The 19703-nt window shown below is 39.0% G+C and overlaps 2 protein-coding genes across 3 annotated transcripts; one reads left to right on the forward strand and one right to left on the reverse strand.

The window, feature by feature from the left end:
• Positions 1–142: 142 nt before the first annotated feature.
• gclm (glutamate-cysteine ligase, modifier subunit) lies at positions 143–8438 on the reverse strand. The gene is made up of 7 exons (XM_044199155.1): positions 8019–8438; positions 6475–6537; positions 5019–5103; positions 3851–3907; positions 3539–3741; positions 2560–2674; positions 143–1664 (listed from the first exon to the last, which is right to left on the reverse strand). The coding sequence occupies exons 1-7, from the start codon at positions 8151–8153 to the stop codon at positions 1495–1497; spliced, it is 828 nt and encodes a 275-aa protein (XP_044055090.1). The 5' UTR covers positions 8154–8438; the 3' UTR covers positions 143–1494.
• Positions 8439–11214: 2776 nt separating this feature from the next.
• ccl25b (chemokine (C-C motif) ligand 25b) lies at positions 11215–14967 on the forward strand. Of its 2 annotated transcripts, none has more exons than XM_044200264.1 (4): positions 11215–11331; positions 11717–11815; positions 13986–14103; positions 14284–14967. In XM_044200264.1, the coding sequence occupies exons 2-4, from the start codon at positions 11752–11754 to the stop codon at positions 14402–14404; spliced, it is 303 nt and encodes a 100-aa protein (XP_044056199.1). In that variant the 5' UTR covers positions 11215–11331; positions 11717–11751; the 3' UTR covers positions 14405–14967. The 2 variants fall into 2 exon arrangements, with proteins under 2 accessions (XP_044056199.1, XP_044056200.1); XM_044200265.1 differs by having other exon boundaries at positions 11269–11323.
• Positions 14968–19703: the final 4736 nt, after the last annotated feature.

Below are 19703 nucleotides of genomic sequence, written 5' to 3' on the forward strand. Positions count from 1 at the left end.
AATCAGGGCCTGACGAGCTCAGCATGCCTGGTTCAAACGCCTGTGGCACAGATTGTGAAACGGCTCAACAAAGCTGGAGTTACTCTTCAGTTGACTTGACACACGAATTTAGCTCAGAAGAAAATACAAGAGCCATGTGAAATTTTGTTGTTTTGACTTTCCCATTAGATTTTTTTTTTATTTGTTTCTTTGCAACACCAAAATCTTGATTGCTTTATCAAACAATTACACTAGCCCAAGGTTATCTCATCGTTTAATTATTATACACTAGTTCCAACGGTACAAACATTTGTTTCATAATTTTAATAAAGCCAATTCATGATATACAGATATATGACATTAAATATGTTACAGTACAACAGATCATTCGTCTTCATGAAATTAGCTGGATCCTGTCTGGAAAAACAGCCATGATTCTTAAATAAAAACGCCTTCCTCAGAGTTAACAAATTTTCACATCTCCTTGGCACGGAGTTTCCAGTGCTACAACAACAATGCATTTAGAGGACATAGGCCTGCTATGGATGTCAAAATATCTCAAAATATTGCTGGACTCTCAACCCCTCAAATTAATCTCATTAGCATAGGGTGGGTAAACATTTCAATGCACTGTCAAAAACAACAAATGGTTAGGGAAAAAAAGCATGATAAAATAAAGTTTTATATACTCACATAGCTGTGTTTTCCCAGTTAAAGTCTAATTCAATCAGCATCATAAAATAAACATCTCATATGTAGTTTCTCAATTGAGGAATGCAAATGGTGTTATATACAGCAGGAAAAACCTAATAGCATGAATAAAATCAGATGTTTTTTTCTGAATTGTTTCCCATTAACCCTTTTATAATGTTTGGAATCATTCGGTACTAAAGAAAAAAACAACAATAATTGTCTGCCATTTTCTTTTGCTTTACCTACTTGTAATCTTTTCATTCAGACTGACATATTTAAAGCTTGATTCACACGGACACAGTGGAGACAAAGCAGGAATGAAGATAGGAGGAGCAAAAGATGAGAGGCACTTCAAGTCAACAAGGTTAAGGAACCTTCACCTTGGGTTTAGCAACTGACATTTTCCATCATTAAAAGCAGCCATTTCTGTGTTGATAAATGGCTGATCTGTCAGAGCCACCATCTGTGAAACTCACTTTCACAGTCTTTTCTCTCACAACTGACACTGGAGTTGATCTTGCATGTTCATCTCCTATTTTTGATCTCACTGAGACAATGGTGATGAATATCTGCATTTGTTAAACTGAAGAAATCATAGATGATCAAGATGCAACCTTATCTGTAAGATAAAGCAATGACTTCAAGACTCATGGTGATTGGCAGCATCCATTATTCAGAGCTGTTTACTTTGCATGGTGTGTGTGTGTGTGTGTGTGTGTGTGTGTGTGTGTGTGTGTGTGTGTGTGTGTGTGTGTGAGAGAGAGAGAATGAAAGAGGAGGAAAATGGCTTCATCCATATGTCTTCTTCTCTAGTGGGGTGTGCTAGGGGCTCGCCTTCCTCGCACTGACAAGGTAGCCCTTAGCCTTGATGATACCCCTGCTCTTGACAATAATAGAGTAGCGCAGCACCCACTCCAGCCTCCAGTCAGCGATGTTCAGGTCCTGCGTTCCCTCCTGCACTGCCTCCTGGAATGTGGCTGCTGACATCAGCTCTGTGGATGGAAACACGAGGCCAAGAGAGGAGCTGTTTAAAACTCACAGGTACAAGTGAACTGTGCAGCTTACACTCTGCAAAGCACATAAAAATGAGATTCACCGATACTGCAGTCCAACTACAATCCATTAATTGATTTACAAAGCTAAAATAAGGTCAAATAAGTATTTTCCTATAATTTTCTTATGGTCAATAAATCCCATGATAAGACCAAAAACTACAATGGGTCAGTCTGCCTACTTTCCTAGCTTCTCTGTGGCTCTCAGCCCCAAGCCCATTCATTTCTACTAAAGAAATTAATTCTTAAATGTCTCACAAATATATAGTTTTATTTTATTTAAAAAAAAAAAAAAAAAGGCTGTCATTTCCTTAAACACCTGGCCACTGTAGTTCTTAGCAAACGTTACTTAAAGAGTAAACAGTGCATTTGTTGAAGACTAATTTTCAGCTGTGCATTAATACACATTTGGTGTTGTAGTGAGTATTTCCAGCTGCAGGACGATGTTTGTGGGACTGACTCAAAACGACAGTGCTCATGTTCATGATAATAAAGAAACATGTCACCCAGTGCAACAAAGTGGCTTGTTGATGTGTTTTATTGTTTTTGGTCAACAATGGAGCTCTATGACACAGAGGAATAAGATATATCAGGCTTTTTCTGCAGAGACAATACTTGTTAGTGGATCAACTTATTGTTGTTTCTGTCTTTTCATGGCATTTGTTCTATATTTGAAAAATATAGAATATCACAAGACTTATCCTTTAATGTTTGACTAAGCACTGAGAACACTTGATTTGGGACACTTGCACTCTGTTTACAAACCTTTTGGCATCTAGAAACTTCACTATAAATCCATCCCACTGACAGAAAAAAAAAAAAAATGGAATTGCACCTTTGGGATCGTTATGTGTGAGCAGCTGGATGTCAAACTCCTTGGCGAAGGCTGTCAAGTCAGGAGGCATCACACAGCAGGAGGCCAGGTTGACCTGGTTACTGCTGGGCTTCACCTGGTACAAGAGAGGGTATGTGGTCAATGACTGGCTTTATTTGGATCAACATAGGAAATGGCACACAGAGCTGCCGGGTCTGTCAGTGTTACACTGCCCAAAGCTCATAACAGAAAAACACATTCTTGCTTGCGGTTCTTTTAATCTGTAAACCTGACCTATTATCAAAAGTCAGCATCTCTGTTGCCTCTGACAGCTGGGCAGACACTGTACAGATTAAGCCTGATTTTAGCCCTGAATTGGTCGCCCCCGACTAATTTCAGAAATGGGACAGATTTCTGCCTGATGGGTTGTCGTTCAGTTTGAGAGGGGGTCATGACACCTGATTAATTACCTGAACGATCAATGATCGAGCTCTCAACGATCAGTTGGATCTCTGGCATGTCAGACATTTTTTGTTGGCTGTCTTGCAGTTTGAGCAGTTCCACAGATTTCCTACATGGCTGCTGTCTAAATTTCTGTTATGAACTGCAGTGACCTTATTTTAATAGTGCTGCAGTTATATAAATATATTCCCTGATATCAGCAGCAGCTCCATTTTTTTTCCTTCTTACTTTCCATTCATAGTAGGATTGCCTAAAGAGATGCTGTCTTTCTCTCGTTTTGTCAACATTGTTGAGGATGCAGTCGTCTTCTTCGACTGGGGGTTCCTTGCTTATGTTCAGTGTGAGTGCCACGTTGTGGCTGGTCAAACGAACCATACAGTTAGAGCATATAAGTCGCAGGTTCAGGCCGTGTAGAAAGGCTGATTAAAACATATAGTATGAGTTAACACAACATACACAATTAATAAAAAACGCACAGTGTTTGCCCAGCTTAAAGATGACACAAATTAAGGCTCACATACACAAGATTCCCATTCACCTGAGCCCAGTTGTAGAGCTGTTCCAGCAGATCTTTGTCCAGGTCAGAGGTGCCAATGGCGGCAATCCGCTGGCTCCTGACCAGAGCCTCCAGCTCCTCCCAGGCTGGCTGAAGGTGAGCCAAAGTTTGGCCGTCACCCTCCAGGGGCCCAGGTGGCGCAATGATAACAGAGTCGAGCTGGGACACTGCCAGCGTCTGGCAGGCTAAGGATGAGAGACAAACAAGGTAGTATCAAGAGAAGAGTTCGGATTAAAACAGGTTCCTATGAATTTTGTGTAATTTTTAAAAGGCACATGAAAATTCAAAGCTCACCCATCTCCACTGCATCTCTGATAGAGGACTGAACCGACTCACACAGGAACAGCTTGACTGCGAAAACAAGGCAGCCATAAACATGTCGTCCCCAACTTACTGCAGTTGTTTTGTAGCATCTGGTAGGTCTAAATCATTGGTTCTAATTATTACAATTCATGACTTATGATTTGTTTAACTATTTACTAATTTATTTATTTTTGATTCAGCCAGGCTAGGGTTGGTCGATATGACGGTATATACCATGCGATGGCAGAAATGTGCCCACCTTTAGAGATTTGGCAATACCGTTTCCACCACGGGAGCTATCCCTTAGTGTCTGCGCTATATATTCGGGGCAGGCTATGTAGCAAATCAGGGCTGGATTCTCCTTCTTTCAAAATGGAAGCTTTAAGGTTCCTGCTCTGTATTTATAATTTCACTCTCCTCCATGTTTTCTTGTCACTCTCTTCTTCTGCTGCGGTTGGCAAACCAATTTAGAGGTGCATTACCGCCACCAAGTGTCGATCTCACGCCACGAACATGGTAAGCAGTCCTGCTGCCCACATCACGTTACCTTATGAGGCATCTGGATTCGTGAGATCATGAAATCACGTGAGAATCCAGCCCTGATTTGCTGCATAGCTGCCCAATATATATATATATATATATATATATATATATATATATATATATATATATATATATATATATATATATATATATATATATATATATATATATATATATTTATATATATATATATAGCAGAGACACTATGGGATAGCACCTGTGGTGGAAACCGTATTGCCAAATCTCGGTATCTACCGTCATATCGCTCAACCCTAACGGCACACAAGAGAAAAGTTATCTGGAAGCAACTCCTGCACTGACATGCAGCTGTCACCAGTCGCATTCCACTGTGACACTAAGGTTGACAAAAAAAATAAATAAATAAAAATCAGATTTATCCAGCAGGGAAAAAATGTTTCCAAATTTCTCTTAATCCCTTACCCTAATTAAGGAAACCACTTGTTTGTTTACACAAAGTTTAAGAAACTAGATTACTGCTTAAAGCCCACAATAACCAGAACAGTTAAAGTGCATGGAAATCCAATGAATGCGTTACTCCACAGATTTCAGTATTAGTTCAGCTAACCCTAACCCAGACAACAAAACCAGTACTGACCTGAAACCTTCAGCTCCTCTCTCTCTTCGGGTGTGATAGCATCTGTTGCCTGGGGAATGGAGCATTCCAGCATATCTGAAAAGTCCTACATGACAAGAAAAGCAACTTATTTAGAGACTTGTTTTGTGACTAAAGCCCTTTTTGGACATGAAATACGTAAGCGTATCCTAGCGTCATCCGTCTGTTAAAATTATGGCTTTTGGTCATTATATAAATGACAAGACCCTTATGGAGAAAGTCACAATGCTTGAGTGATATTTGGCATCTGATGCACAAGAGATGGCACTCATTCAGAAATTCTGTCATGAGAGGAATCTCCTCAAAATGGGTTCATTCACAGTGTTTTGTGGTTTATCAAACTGATTTTATTTATTTCTTTGTGCATAAGAATTGATAATAAGTGGTAAATTTATTACAGTACTCTTTTTTTTTTGCTCTGTGCAAATGTAAAATTGTGCTGATGCAGCCTTTACGTTAATCTGACCGTATTTGAGTCAAACGTGTGCCATGTGGGAAATGTTACTAGGTCTGACCTGGTAAGATTGCTGTTGTGATTTTTACCCAAAAGTGACTCGCATTTATTCAGACATGAGACCTAGCCTACATGTAAAATTGGCATCACATTTACATAATGTCTGAAAGGGAGTTAGCATAACAGACATGATTTATTCTTTATTCATTCATTTACAACACAGACATGTTACACAGCATTACAGACCTTCTGTGTTTTTCTGCCAAAAAAATATACACCCAAACTCAGAACCCATGACTCAAACATGCCTGCAGGGAATGTGTCTAATAAGCTTTGTATTTAAGATCCCTTAGTTCAACTCTTTCAAACCTCCCCCACCACCATTTGAGTCCAGTGGGCGTAGTGACAGAAGCTGAAGCAGATTAGCTGAGCGTAGCCAAACAGCCAGAGCAGGAATGGTGGGTCACTACGTTGGATCCTGCAGCCTTTTTAATCTCGATTTCAGTCTTTTCAGAACATGTCAGTTTGACGAAAAACAGATCATCCAATGACTACTACTTTTTAGAAATCCTATTACAGTTAATGAACAAAACCTCCAAAAGTTTCTGAGTCCCCCCCCCCAACAGACAGACTCACATTCGGACTGGCGCCTTTGGCAGCCAGCACTGCATGAACATTCATCATGACAGCTTCTTTTCAGTAAGCCTGGAGGCATCCTTTGATGTCCATCACTACAGTTATTTTAGTTTCCCAAGCACTGGAACCCTACTGCCCGACAGAGTAGTAGAACGTTATTGTGCAACCTATTCACATACTTCAGGTCTGACCATAACTGAACGTCAATGCAAATACTATTGTTGTTCATTTTCCAGTGTCACTAAAAACATGAAAAACTGGTTTAGGAGAGCCTGAATTAGGTGAACAACTATACTCTCACACTGAGAGCCCTACAGCACTACATGAAAACTGTAAACATCTCCCCACCTTGGATAGTGGTTTTGTTGCAGAAAACCAATCGCTCAGTGTGGCTTGAATGCAGTCTTGAAGCTGAAATACCAAATAGAAAAAGATAAAGTTAAATGAACATCTATGAAACATGCATTTTTTTTTTTAGCAAGAATCCCTGAAAAGAAACTGAAGCTGGACAGCTTTTAATTCTCAGCAGACTCCACACAATCATGTGGACAGCTGTGACATGCTGCTCCACCAACTCATGGGTCGCAGTGTGTTATAAACAATGAAATCAGTTGGGCAAACTTCAAAACTGGCTCAAAGTGTGGGACAATGAGCTCCTCTCAAGTCAAGTTTAAGTGCTGCTGAATGTCTTATTTTAAAACTTAACTATTTACAAAAAGGATAAGCATGGAGTGTGGAGGCCAGCTGCATCAGTAGTGTAAGAAGTGTATGGATGAGTGAGAAATGTTCGTGTGAGTGTTGAAAGCAGCAGAGAATGTCAAATAAACCAAAACCTGGAGATGTGGAGCGCAGCAGAGAGAGAGACCGACCACATGAGGCTAATTAACCTCAGCTCTGCTGCCATCATGCCATATGGGATGGATGGTAGAGATGGGAAAGAATCCCATGTTTACGACACGAGAGTGTTCATGTCATTGGACAACTCAATAGGTTGCATGTTTACTAATGATGTCTCAGTAAAGCTCAAGTCATAGTTTCTGTATCCTGTATCTGATGGTTATATTGAAGATCAAACTGTGGTGACCTTTGCCCTTCATCACAACAATCACAAATTATAAGATCAATTTTGGAATACCTTAAAACAGTAAGTGGTTTAGCATCTGAAGCAATCGTGAAAAACAAGTCCAACCAAACCCTTTCAGGAAATTGCACATCACCTTTATATAACTACAGTGAACATCTAAGCTAAAAAAAAAAAAAGTAGTCAATTAATGGATTACTTAGGCTTTGGGAAACTGGTCGACCTATTCCTCACATGTGATAGACTAAACAATGACTCGACTATTATAAAAAAATATCGACCTGTTAATCGAAATGAAAACTAACATTTAGTTGGAGCACTGAATCTATGCCTGACATTTGGGCATTTCAACAGATTTTGAGTACATTTTGTAAATTAAAAACAAACACTGTTTCAGTGGAGCACCTGTCTGCAGGTGATGTAGATCACCTGCTTGTTCTTTCCAGGTTTACTGTCTGTAAACTATTCACCTTAGGCTGAATGCCTTCATCACATAAACAAGACATACTTGACTCAAGCTGCATTACTCCTGTAACTACATACCTGCTACAATTAGAAATACGTCTTTTAATAAATATCCCTGTCTTATTTCTCTCTTTATGGACTGCTCATATAACGATACACATGCCTTATTGTCAGCTAACACACACGCTGGTGTCGTTAGCTAGTTAAATATTTAGCCTGGCTAACGTTAACTTAAAGGCTAAGCTAATAAGCTACACTGTCACACCAGCACAACTCAACTAACTGACGTTACGCTGGTCAGACAACTGCAGTCGTTTTAAAAGAGACAGGTTTTACGTTTTCTTACCTCTTCGCTGGGAGAGCACGGACATTTCTTTTTCAGACGACTTCGGTTGACTAAATTCCCGGTGTGGAGCCTGAGAGTCTTCGCGTGGTTCAACATCTTCGCCACAGTGTTCGTGTTGGTGTTTTGAGGATCCATGTGGTTTTCACTAGCGAGCTAACACGTTGCTAATCAGTGTCTGCTGCGACGAAGTGTGACAGCAAGCAAGTGCTTTCACTCCGCTGCCGTAACCGCTGGCTAACAGCCGGCTAGCAAACAATAGCACAGCCCGGCAACTGTTAAAAAATGATGTAGTCAGGATGACTTGCACTGTCACTGTTGTTAACTGACCTGCTGTTATGGAAGCAAGCCGGTCGGTCACGCCCACACGGAGGTGTCGGTGACTGTCCCGAAAAACCTGGTCAGGATGACTCGGATTAATCGGCTACGTCCGCAGCACAAACCTGGATCAACGGAATGGATTTTTGTTTTGGGCGCAGTTCCACTTCTGACCGCTAGATGGAGGTGTAGCGTTTCTAATTATTTTCTCAAGTAAGGCCAACAGTCAACACTGTATGACATTGTAACTAAATGCATTTACTCAAGTACTGTACTTAAGTTTAATTCACATGTGCTTTACTTGAGTATTTACATTTTCTGCTACTTTCTGCTACTCTACTACTTTTCAGGGAGCAATAAAAAACAATGCGTATTTACATGGTAAATTCAAATTCAACCACCCATCAGTGTTTAAAATAGTTAAAATTACCTCCAGCTCAACTAGCTGATGATGTATAATGTTGTTTAATGAGATGCAGTGTGTGAGTAAAGTTTCATTTTCTTTTCTCTTGAAACAGCAACTGGACAATTCCCCCGTGCACAAAGCCAGGTCAGCGGGGCAGGCAGCAGAATTGGGCTCAGAAGCCTTCCAGGGAACACGGTCAGACCGGGGCTGAACAGCAAGTTTGACAACAGGGATTACAGTACCGAGGTGATTTACAGCGGCACCAACCAGGAATCGTACTGTGTGGGCAGATCTCCAAAAAGTGGGTGTTGTAAACTCAGCTCTGAAAGAACAGTACAAGTGCAAACTCAAGTTTCAACGTTTCCAAACTTTTTCCCAACAGATGCGCATCAGTTTTCAGATCCCCATTTACAAGTTTTTCAAACCTGGAAAACAAATTAATACACCAGGAGAACAGTGCCAAATTTGAAACTCTGAAAATGTGTTGGAGAAACACTGTAAAAAAAGAAAAGAAGAGAGCTGCAGTTGTGAAGAAGGAAAACGAATACAAAATAATGTTTGCAGAGATTGGATTTTCCCCCCCTGCCTATCAAATCATTAAGCAAGCCTTCAAAACTTAGTTTCAATCTTGCTAAACCCTTTTTATACGATTTCAAGCTTTCAAACACAGAGTTTCAACCTTTCAAGCTTTTTTTTCCAGTTTACAGACATGGCATGATATTCATCCAATACACCTTTGGAATGAACTGGTATGTTGACTGCAAGCCAGGCCTTATCGCCCAACAACAGTGTTGGACCACATTTGTGTCTGAATGGCAGGAAATCCCTGCAGCCAGGTTCCCAACTCTCCTGGAAAGCCTTCCGAGAAGAGTGGAGGCTGGTATAGCAGCAGATTAATGTCCATGGTTTTGGAATGAGATGTGACAATCACATATATATGAGTGTAATATTCGGCTCTCCGCCACTTTTGGCCATATAATGTATTTCACTTGAATCTATAAAATATCCGCAACCTGCAACACTGCTCGGTATTCATGATTCAGACATACACCATCAGGTGAAGTCAATACTGACGTTTGGAACATATTTCTATTCATAGCACACAGCAGTCATACTTTTTAAAGCTATTTCCTCAGTGTATAAATCATTGGGGACACCAAGGTCACGTCTTCTGTAGTTTTTACCCAGATGCCCCCACCGCCCCCCTCTGATGCCAGTTCAACCACTTTAACATGGTGTTTGCATACAATCACCCACATTTGTTACAAAGTAATTTAAAATGAACTTGAAATAAAGCTTGAAAACAACAGTAACATTCATGACACATGTAAAGTATATGGGCCTACTGACACCCCACACCCCACCCCATACTTTCTGCATGTGTATTCCTTTATCTTGTCTTAACTTATCTCATCTTATCTTATCTTACCTTGAATGTTCATTATTCAGGAAAGATATTCATTTAGCAGCACCACAGTAAACAAATGTGCAGGTTGGACTTTGGTTACAGTGGTGCAGGACTGTATATGGATAACAGTGCAAAGGGACAATGCAAGGCACAAAATGGACCATGAAGTACATATCATGATAGACGTATCATTCTGTAGGAATAGGATTTGAAGCAGGACAAGCCTGCAAAATGATTGCAGCTGTAGAGGGAACTGATAGGAATAACCAATAGTGCACTGATCCTCTTCATTAGATGTAAATTATACTTAAAAGACACACAATGAACCAATTTTGGAAGGGTGTACATCTGGAAAGCTTTAGTGCCGTCAGATTAGATCAGCCTTTGTGTGAAGTATTCGTCAGACTGCAGTGGAAGAGACTGACGACTCTACCAGATCCGGAGGTGCTACACCACAGCTGACCTCTGACCTCTTAATGGAGGAAAACAATCAAGAATAGAATTTTTAAATTGTATCATTAAAGTATTGCATTATTATTTAACTTTATTTCCTGTTGTCTCAATTACAACATTATTCTCATGTCCCTCTGCGAGACAATGCCCTAACTAAACTGTATATTCATTGCAACCACTGATACCCAGTGTGTCTGAATGTAATACCAAAGAAATGAAAAACCCATTGTAATATGTTTCCATTCAGGCACCCTGTGTCTGGTTTTCTGTTATCATATTCTGTCTTTATTGATGACAGGTTTTTTTGGGTTATACTGTACAGTAGTTTTGGCAACAGGGTAAAGATATTATCTCCAAAGGTACTATTGCATATGGGATATGAGCCAGATAATACAATTACCTAACACAGATTTAGAGTTGTAGAATATCTCTATTCCAATGAATGTATCTTTTGGAAGACAACCAAAAAGGTGAAATCAACATGTTGTGGGTGGTATTGATATGTGTGGGTGTGGGTGTGTGACTTTGCCTGAGCCAAGAAAAGGCCCTGTAGAATTCAGTGATCAAATTGCACTTCTACTGAGCACTTGTAAAACTCATAGGAGGTGTGGTAAAGGATAGAGTTTATGTCGGGGGAGGGCACATTTCATGAGTGCATATAAGAGTACAGAGCCACCACAAACACAAAGTTTTTCTCCCAGGACATCTTGTGAAATACTGACTGTGAGTAGGTACGTTTCTCTGCATGCTTATGAAACGATTCCCTCATGCTATTCTTGGTGCTTCTATAATCCTAAAGTTTGCAAACATGTTATGTGTTTGAAGTATTGAGTTCAGAGATAACTGCAGAGAGGGAATCCACTCATAATTTACTGCAAACCCACTCTGAACGCTTGAGATGAAACAGCTGCACACAGCTGGAAACCAGACGAGGATTTAAACATTTTTCATCAGTGGTCAAAGACATGACCTTTTTCTTTCACAAGAGGCCAGATGGAGAGATGGAAAATATTATATAAACAGACAACATTTGCAAGACAGAGGGAGGTGGGAGACTCTGCTTCCAATTTTCTGTTTTGCTCTGCTCTTTGATTTAATCAGTTTGTTTCTTTGCAGCAAGCAACACAACAAGGACAACAGCAGCAACAGCCATGAAGTTTCAAGCTCTTTTCTTTCTTCTGCTCCTCACCTGCATGTACCTGAGTCTGGCGCAAGGTAACAGATCAGATGTGATTTACACCAGATAGCAATAGCAAATAGCAAACTGTGATTAGATTGCCCACAGAATTAACAGCGCATTTATTTTATAGTAACTCAATATTGTGTAAGTTGTGTAGGTTTTATCATTTTACATTTTAAGCTAAATCCTAAAAATATGGACCTAGTTTTGGTGGAACTGAGTTTCTTTTGACCACATTAGGTAGAATTGTGGCTGCAGCTGTATTTCACAATCCACAATCCTTTTATAGTGTTACTAAATCCTCTCTTTCAATGAGGTGAATTATTCTGGTCAAAACCATTCACCACAATCCATTATACCAAAGTGTAATCTGTCTAGGCTTGCCACTTTGATATGGTAATCTTGTGACAGGTTTGAAACATAGAGAGCAACACCCATGCTATTAATTAAGTTAAGTAAAATAGCTGATTTTGCATAAACATTTGCCTCTCAGCAAAATACAGCACAAATGGGGAATTTCAGATTGTGGACATTGGAGTAAAACAGACAGTCTCTTTATTGATCTATCAATACCCCACCACTCAGATGATGTTACATCAACTGAATTTGTGAAAGAGAAACTGTCTAAAGCGGCAATGCATACAATATACATGTAGCAGATTTCTACTTTTTGGATCATCAGTGCACCTTATAGCTCACTAGCTTTTCAGTGGCATCATTACAGCCAAACATTCAGGGCTTGAGCCTAGAACCAAATATATTTGGGTCTTCAAAAAGCTGGCATTTTAATGTAGCAGAGGTAACTGAACTTGGAGCATCGGAGGGAAGGGGGTCAGAGTTAGATGAACAAAAAAGCTGAGGGACAGGGCACAGTATGAAAAACTAAATTCTTGAAAAAAAAAAAGAAAAGTAGAGCGAAAGAGAAGCAGCAGGGCTTTAGCCAGGATTTTAGAAATACTAAGAACATGAGTCTAAGTCCCCCCCAGTGCACTCCCCATCCTGGTAGATTTTGACAAAATGAAAAAAATAATAATTAAAAAATACTTTTTTTAGATATTTCATAATTTATTCATTCAGTTAATAGCTAGTCTAAATGCTGTTTCAAAGCCCTCTGCATACTGCTAGGGAGTAAGGTCTGGTGGAAAAATACTGGATCCTTCATCTATTAGCCTGCAAGTAATCAAATTTAATAGTGAAATCAGCCTGTAAAATAACCATGTGTTGTTTTTTAGTATAGGATGTTAACGCCTCACCAAATTCCCATTTGAAAATACCAAGGACATGCCCTCAGTTTCCTTAATCAGAGCTATGGCTCTGATGGTAAGATAACGTTCAGACAATAGCACGTTATTGGAAGGTAATACTCCCACTGTGTAATCTGCTGCAGAATATGCCTCTGCAAATATTACAGTTCTACTTTTAGATTATATTGACTTTGAATAGTCCAACTGGTGACACTGACCATAAATATTAAGACATATAACCAGAATATTCATTATACATTAGGCATAATATGATTGTATTCATATAAACTTATCTTGACCAGAGAACCACAAACAATAATGACAATGCAGGCAGTGACGGCAAGGATGAACTGCAGTATCAGTTGTGGAAAGTTGTTCCCAAAATTAATCTCTGGTACTTGCAGGTGAGGAAGTCGGGAATTTCCTGGACGCTGTTGCTTTAGCTCCAGATCTTTTCAAATCCTAGAAATCGGTTTTCTATGATACAAAACTATTATTTCATGACATGCGACTGAATTAATAGTGATTTGTAAGACCTGTGATTATGTTTTTCCTGTTAATATTGAGTTAATAGTCCATAAATTACAAATACTTTATCACATCAAGAATAAAAAGTGCTCACATTGGCATTTTTTTATTCAATTAAATTCAATTTTATTTATATAGCGCCAATTCATAACAGAAGTTATCTCATTGCACTTTTCCTATATAGCAGGTCTAGACCGTACTCTTTAAAATATTATTTACAGAGACCCAACACAAGACAGACATACACACACAAAAAGCACAATAAAGACTCCAGACGCTTGCCAGTATTAAAATTGAGCTATATTGTTTTCCCTCTGGACCCTAACTAGAGTGTAAAAATTGAGTGATTGCTTAATTTCTTCCCAAGAGGGACATTTTCAAGCAGGGCAGTTTATCTCTCCCTAAACCTCTGTAATTGTATCTCTCTCTCCAGGCTCTTATGGCAACTGCTGCCTTGGCTATGTTCAAGGGATGAAAGCAAATGCAAAGAAAAACATTGAAAGTTACAGGATGCAGGAAACAGATGGTGATTGCAACATCAGAGCTGTTGTGTGAGTAATAAATATTATCTCCTTCACTTTTGGCCCTTACCAAGCATTTTGTTTTCCTGCATTGTTGAAACTTCCCACTATAATAAACTGGCAAAGACTGTGCGCACTGGTGTCTTTGATTACTTATCAAACTTGTGCAGTAAGCTTGATAACATTTAATAATAATACTGATATGTGTAGGTTTCTGATGAAGAAGAGGCCTTCACATAAAAAACAACGGACTGTCTGCGCCAATCCAAGCACTGGTTGGGTCCGGGACCTGATTGAGACTGTGAATATGAGGATGTCAAAGCAGAATTAGGTTACAGTTACACAACATACTCTCACTTTAATGCCTTTCAGAGACAACTCAGTAACTGTGTAAATTCTTCATCATAAAACGTTTGTCTCTGTATACCACTAAAAGGAGACAAACAAGAGAAGAATGGGAGAGAGGAGAGCAGCTGTTTCACCTCCCTGTCAGGCATCATGTATCATCTTATCATCATTATGTTTCAGCCGATTTTGTATTTCCTGTTGCTGACAGAGAATGTAAATGTACACAGTTCACTATTAGACAAATATACCATTTCATCAATGTTACAGACAATATAGCCAGATTCATTTAAATGAGCCACTGCTATGATACTGTTCACTTCTTGAGCTATGCAGAGCCTGCTAGGAATGAGCCACTGTTTGGCAGCTTTGAAAGATATTTGCAGATTGTGTTTGTACGTGTTTGTGTTGTGTATAAGTGCGTGTGATGTATATGTAAAAAATGCTTTGGCTGAGAGTTTTTTATATATGACAGATTTCCATATTTTTATATCACCATTGTAACTGTACTTTGTGTTTTCCCGTATCAAATAAAGTTGTAAATACAAACCAGACTCAGAGTTTAATCAGAAAACTACATCTAGCTGTTTTAAATCAGTTCTGTCCTGATTTGGGGATTTTTTGTGTGTGTGTGTGTGTGTGTGTGTGTGTGTGTGTGTGTGTGTGTGTGGTATGTGTGGGGATAGGGGGGTGTTGCACCATTCCTTCCTGATGACATTTTCTCTAGATATCCATGAAACGAAACAGTCATAGCCTTGGTCCCATAATCTCTTAAATTGGCATCAACTTGAGCCTAGAATTGACTACATGAGCCCTCCGTCAACACTTTAAAACTTGAGAGCTGGTTTTCATTGGCTTGATGATAACGTTGATGATAAAGGATTGACTTAAAGGATTTAAAGGCCATCTCTGTTAAGGTTTTCAGCAATCCAGTTCAACGAGGCTGGATTAAAGGATAAATTCCCAGTTTTTCAAGTCTGTCTTACCTGTAACCTGTCAGCTCATATGCACATTGATGGTAACTCTTTATTTGGATAGTCTGCCTACAGACAGTTTATAGAATATTTGTAACAATTCAACAGCGTATCAGTTGAGAATCAACAATTCAACTGTTTCACAAATAAAATGGTTTTCTGATGATATTACACCACTGTGGTTAAGGTTTGGTTAAGTTTACGCACAAAAAACATCCTGGTTATGGTGTGCTCATGAATTATCACATATATGCTAAACATCTACGGACAAAGCAAAACAGTTGAAATGTAACAAATACTCTATAAACTATCTGTAAGTGGATTATCCAAATATAGTGTTACCAATAATCATATAACCAAAAAGCAACTGACACACAGTGAACCTGGGGCTTTTGGGGTCCCTAGTTGCCACATTTTCCCAGTTGGTAATCCAGACATCTAGAAGTTAAAGGAAACTGGGATTGTCTTGAAAATGTTTCAGCTCTCACCCAAGACGCCTCTCATTTACTAGAACTGGATGGATGGATTGTGAAATGTCTTCAAATGTCATCAGCAAGTTCAGGGCATCATAGTGGCCTATTGATAAAGACATGTACCATATAAACCACAATGTCCCTGGTTTGAATCCAGCTGGAACTGCATGAAAACTATTCTTTTAAAAAAAAGCGTAAGCCTTGCCCCAAGTCCATACTGCATACTAATTTCATATAACATGTGCATTCTATTGTTATAGTATACTGTTTTTGCAGTTAGTATATAACAAAATCAACATACTTTTTACCATTTTGTGCTAACAGGGATTGACATAAGACTTACACCGACACACTTTTAAACTCTGAAGCTACTGCCATTAAACGTCATAGGCAACAAAATATTTTTCCAAAGAACTATTTCTGCAGCTGCAATTAGTTTTAATTTCCTCCAGCCATGAGCAGCCCCTCTATTTCCTTTGTGCATTGCATTGTGGGACAATAGTGTACATCAGCAGAACATCCAAAATTCAAGTTGACTTTTTTTGACGCACTTCTTTTTTGTGATCACACTCATACCCTGCTTAGAGGGTATGTAGGTTGGATTTAGGACACAGCATGATAGTCAATCTGCCATGTTAGTGTGTTACCTAACAACAAAAAAATGTGCACTGTAGATCATAAGTTATTTTGTCTAGCAGGCTGAAATGAGTCTCAGTTCTGCTACATTTGTCCTGATGAATCAGTGGGATCAGATGCGGTTGCATACTTTAGTGTTAGAGTAACAGTCATACAGTAGACATGGTACAGAACAAGTGCAGGTGTTGACAGTTGTGAAGAGCAGAGCTACAGTTGCCTTTTTTTCATACCATGAAGCATTAACAAAGCCCTAATCACTTACCAGGGAGGTACAGTTGACCCTATTTTTGGTTCAGATCATTGATGTGAAAATAATGACCCACTTAATGTGGAAAAGATGATAAACTGCAGCCGCTGACTGAAGCAGTTTCTCTCCTTCTCACCTCTGACTCAGTTAGTAGAAATAAGTAGTAGAAATAAAATTTCACCTGCAATTGCTGTGCTGCATGCGTGAAAACTGATCATACATACTCTCCCTGTACATCTACAGGGAGAGTTTATCACTGAGACGTGTTAGCTCTCGCTCCAGTTGTGCTCCATTTGAAGACATTCACGCTTTGTTTCTTGCCTGTCTCTGGAACATTACACACATGGTTTTGACATCACCAGGTCCTCATTGCAATCAATATAGAATAAAGCAACTGGTTATGCACTAATAAACGTAAATAAAGGACCAAAGTTAGCGGTTCAATTCCTGCTGGTATTAAAATAAAATCGACACACTCATCTTAGTCTACTAAATGGTTTTGGGTAAAAGTGAAACTCTTTGCAGCACCATTTATCCACTGGTACTTGGATACAAGAAGGTAAGTAGGGCCCTTAAACTACCATACAGGGGTGGATACAATGAAATGAATGTACTGTATATGTATATGTAATCCATTGTAAGAGACCTCTAATCCATTTTTATATTTGCAATTTTATTTAAACAGCCTCCCAGTCATATTGTACTCTCATTCAGTTGAAAAGGAAATGGTCTATATAAGGCAATGTTAGTCTTTCGCAACAATCTCAACTGTGTTTTTATGAACTAAACAGTGAATATGTCATCCAGAGCTCAAGGCTTCTCTTTCACTGCCAAATGCTTTTACAAACATATGCTGACTTGCTTTTGGGGTTGATATCTTGGCTCCTCATGATAATCCCAGAGGGTAAGGAAGATAAGGACTGTTTTCTTCTTACTGAACAAAAAACTTGTACTTGTAACTATCCAGCTCTATATTGTAGAATAAAAATAACACAAATATCTGTATTTATTTTCTTTATCAACTTTAAAGGATCTATATCAGAATCTATATCAGTCAGTAAAAGAAAGAAGTTAAAATTCTTGTCACTTTCATATTAACATATGTCACTGCACACGTCTCTTATTCCGACTGCACACTGGGATGCCACTTCACCTAGTTCACTGTCTCCACCACAGCCTCTCTGCTCTACTGTTCGCTGACTTCGTGCTTTGTGTGTGTTTGTGTGTATGTGGAGGAGCTCAGCAGAGGAGAGGCTGCAGCATTATAATAAATTACATCAAAACATCAAAGTACCGATAAAAGAACCAGCAATGTCAGAGCTTATCAATACTATGATCTCTAATAATTTAGCCCCGGATCCCGTTTAATTTGGTAATTTGGTTTTGGTACCCATCCCTACAGAGAAATAAGTGCACATTAAATTAAAATTCCATACCTTTGATTATTTTGGTGAAATGCAGAACTGCGGTGGCAGAGTCAACTGAAACTGACCAATTGCAAGACACGTAGCAACACACATAATGGCGGCCTCCACAAGGATCTAATTCTTTGCTGATCCTTTTTCATGTAATTTGAAGCAAATAATACACATAAAATCTTTTTTTGCGTTGGCGGTGAAAATAAATGGAACAAATAATTCACTTTTGATGGAAATCTGTCAGTAGAAGGAGCTCTTGCACTCATGGGAAAGGTAAAGCACATAGTTTATATAAACATGAAAGAAAAGTGTTTTTTGTGGTTGAAACTTAATTTTACTCTTCACTTTTTAATTTTAATCAGGCAGGGGTTTGTGACTGGATCAAAGAAAGTATTGTGTCAAATCATTATATCATGAGATGGATTTTAATATCTTTTGTGGCATTTAAGAGACAATAAACAATTTTAAACAGATGCAAAAGTGATTCTTCCCCATTAAATAAAAACTGACGTCAAAATCATTATCTGATTTGATTAAAGGATTTTAAATTTAGGTTTTAAAATCTGTTCTGTTGTGGTTTCAGGCTTTAAGTATTTAGCTAAAGGCAAGCTTCTATCTGTGTTTAAAGAACCTGATTGACACGTCATGGTCACTCACCTGTGATCATCTCAGAGTAAATGATTTACTCTGATTTTTCAAAAAACCTACTTTCCCTCGATTCATCAGTTCATGCATCAGTTCAGCTCACGTATCAGCTCCTTTTAGAATGTTGTTTTTAAACAGGAGCTGCAGACAGATGATGCTGGTTGTTTAAGGTTCATTTTACTGTCACAATGAACATTATTCACTGCTTCCTTAATCAGTTGAAAGGATGATGATTCCTCAAGTGGAAACAGGTTTTCACACCAGTGATATTGAGCAAGAACAGGGTTTTTGAATAAACAGCAAGTCAAGACTCCTCCTTGGCACTTGTGTCTGCTCTTGCCCCCACTATGTGTTCATATTCCTGTGTGAACAGGCTGCAGGCTAGGGGTTCAACACTTCATTGCAAAATATGATACTTATCATAGTGCCAATCACTAATCAGAAACACAGCAGGTGCGTGCACACACTGGCAGAATTGGCACTAAATTGGGAGGTGACAGTAATAAGCAAAGAGTAATGCCTGACTTACGGAGACTGTTGTACCCTCGAGGGGCTCTCACAAGTGAGGGGTGAAGAGGAACTGACCATTAGGTGGAGAAGGACTTCACAGATTGGAATGAAATAGGAATATGAAAAGTTCACAATCTCAAAAGAACTCACAGCTTAATATTTCTTCATTCTGTAACGTTCACAAAAGCATCATATTTCGTCATCAGCTCTTTTACTGAAAGTGTTTGAGATGGCTCCAAAACAATGTTCCTGCAAACTGCCACAAGAGTAAAAGTTTTTATTAAATTTCAGGGCTTATAAGGAAAGCAATCCTTCAACAGCCCAGTAGAAATCTCTTTGTAAACTGTTGAAATCTTGGCTGGAGGCTTGCATGCAGCAGAAA

Source organism: Siniperca chuatsi, linkage group LG6 (genome assembly GCF_020085105.1).
Source record: "Siniperca chuatsi isolate FFG_IHB_CAS linkage group LG6, ASM2008510v1, whole genome shotgun sequence".
Taxonomy (NCBI): Eukaryota; Metazoa; Chordata; class Actinopteri; order Centrarchiformes; family Sinipercidae; genus Siniperca; species Siniperca chuatsi.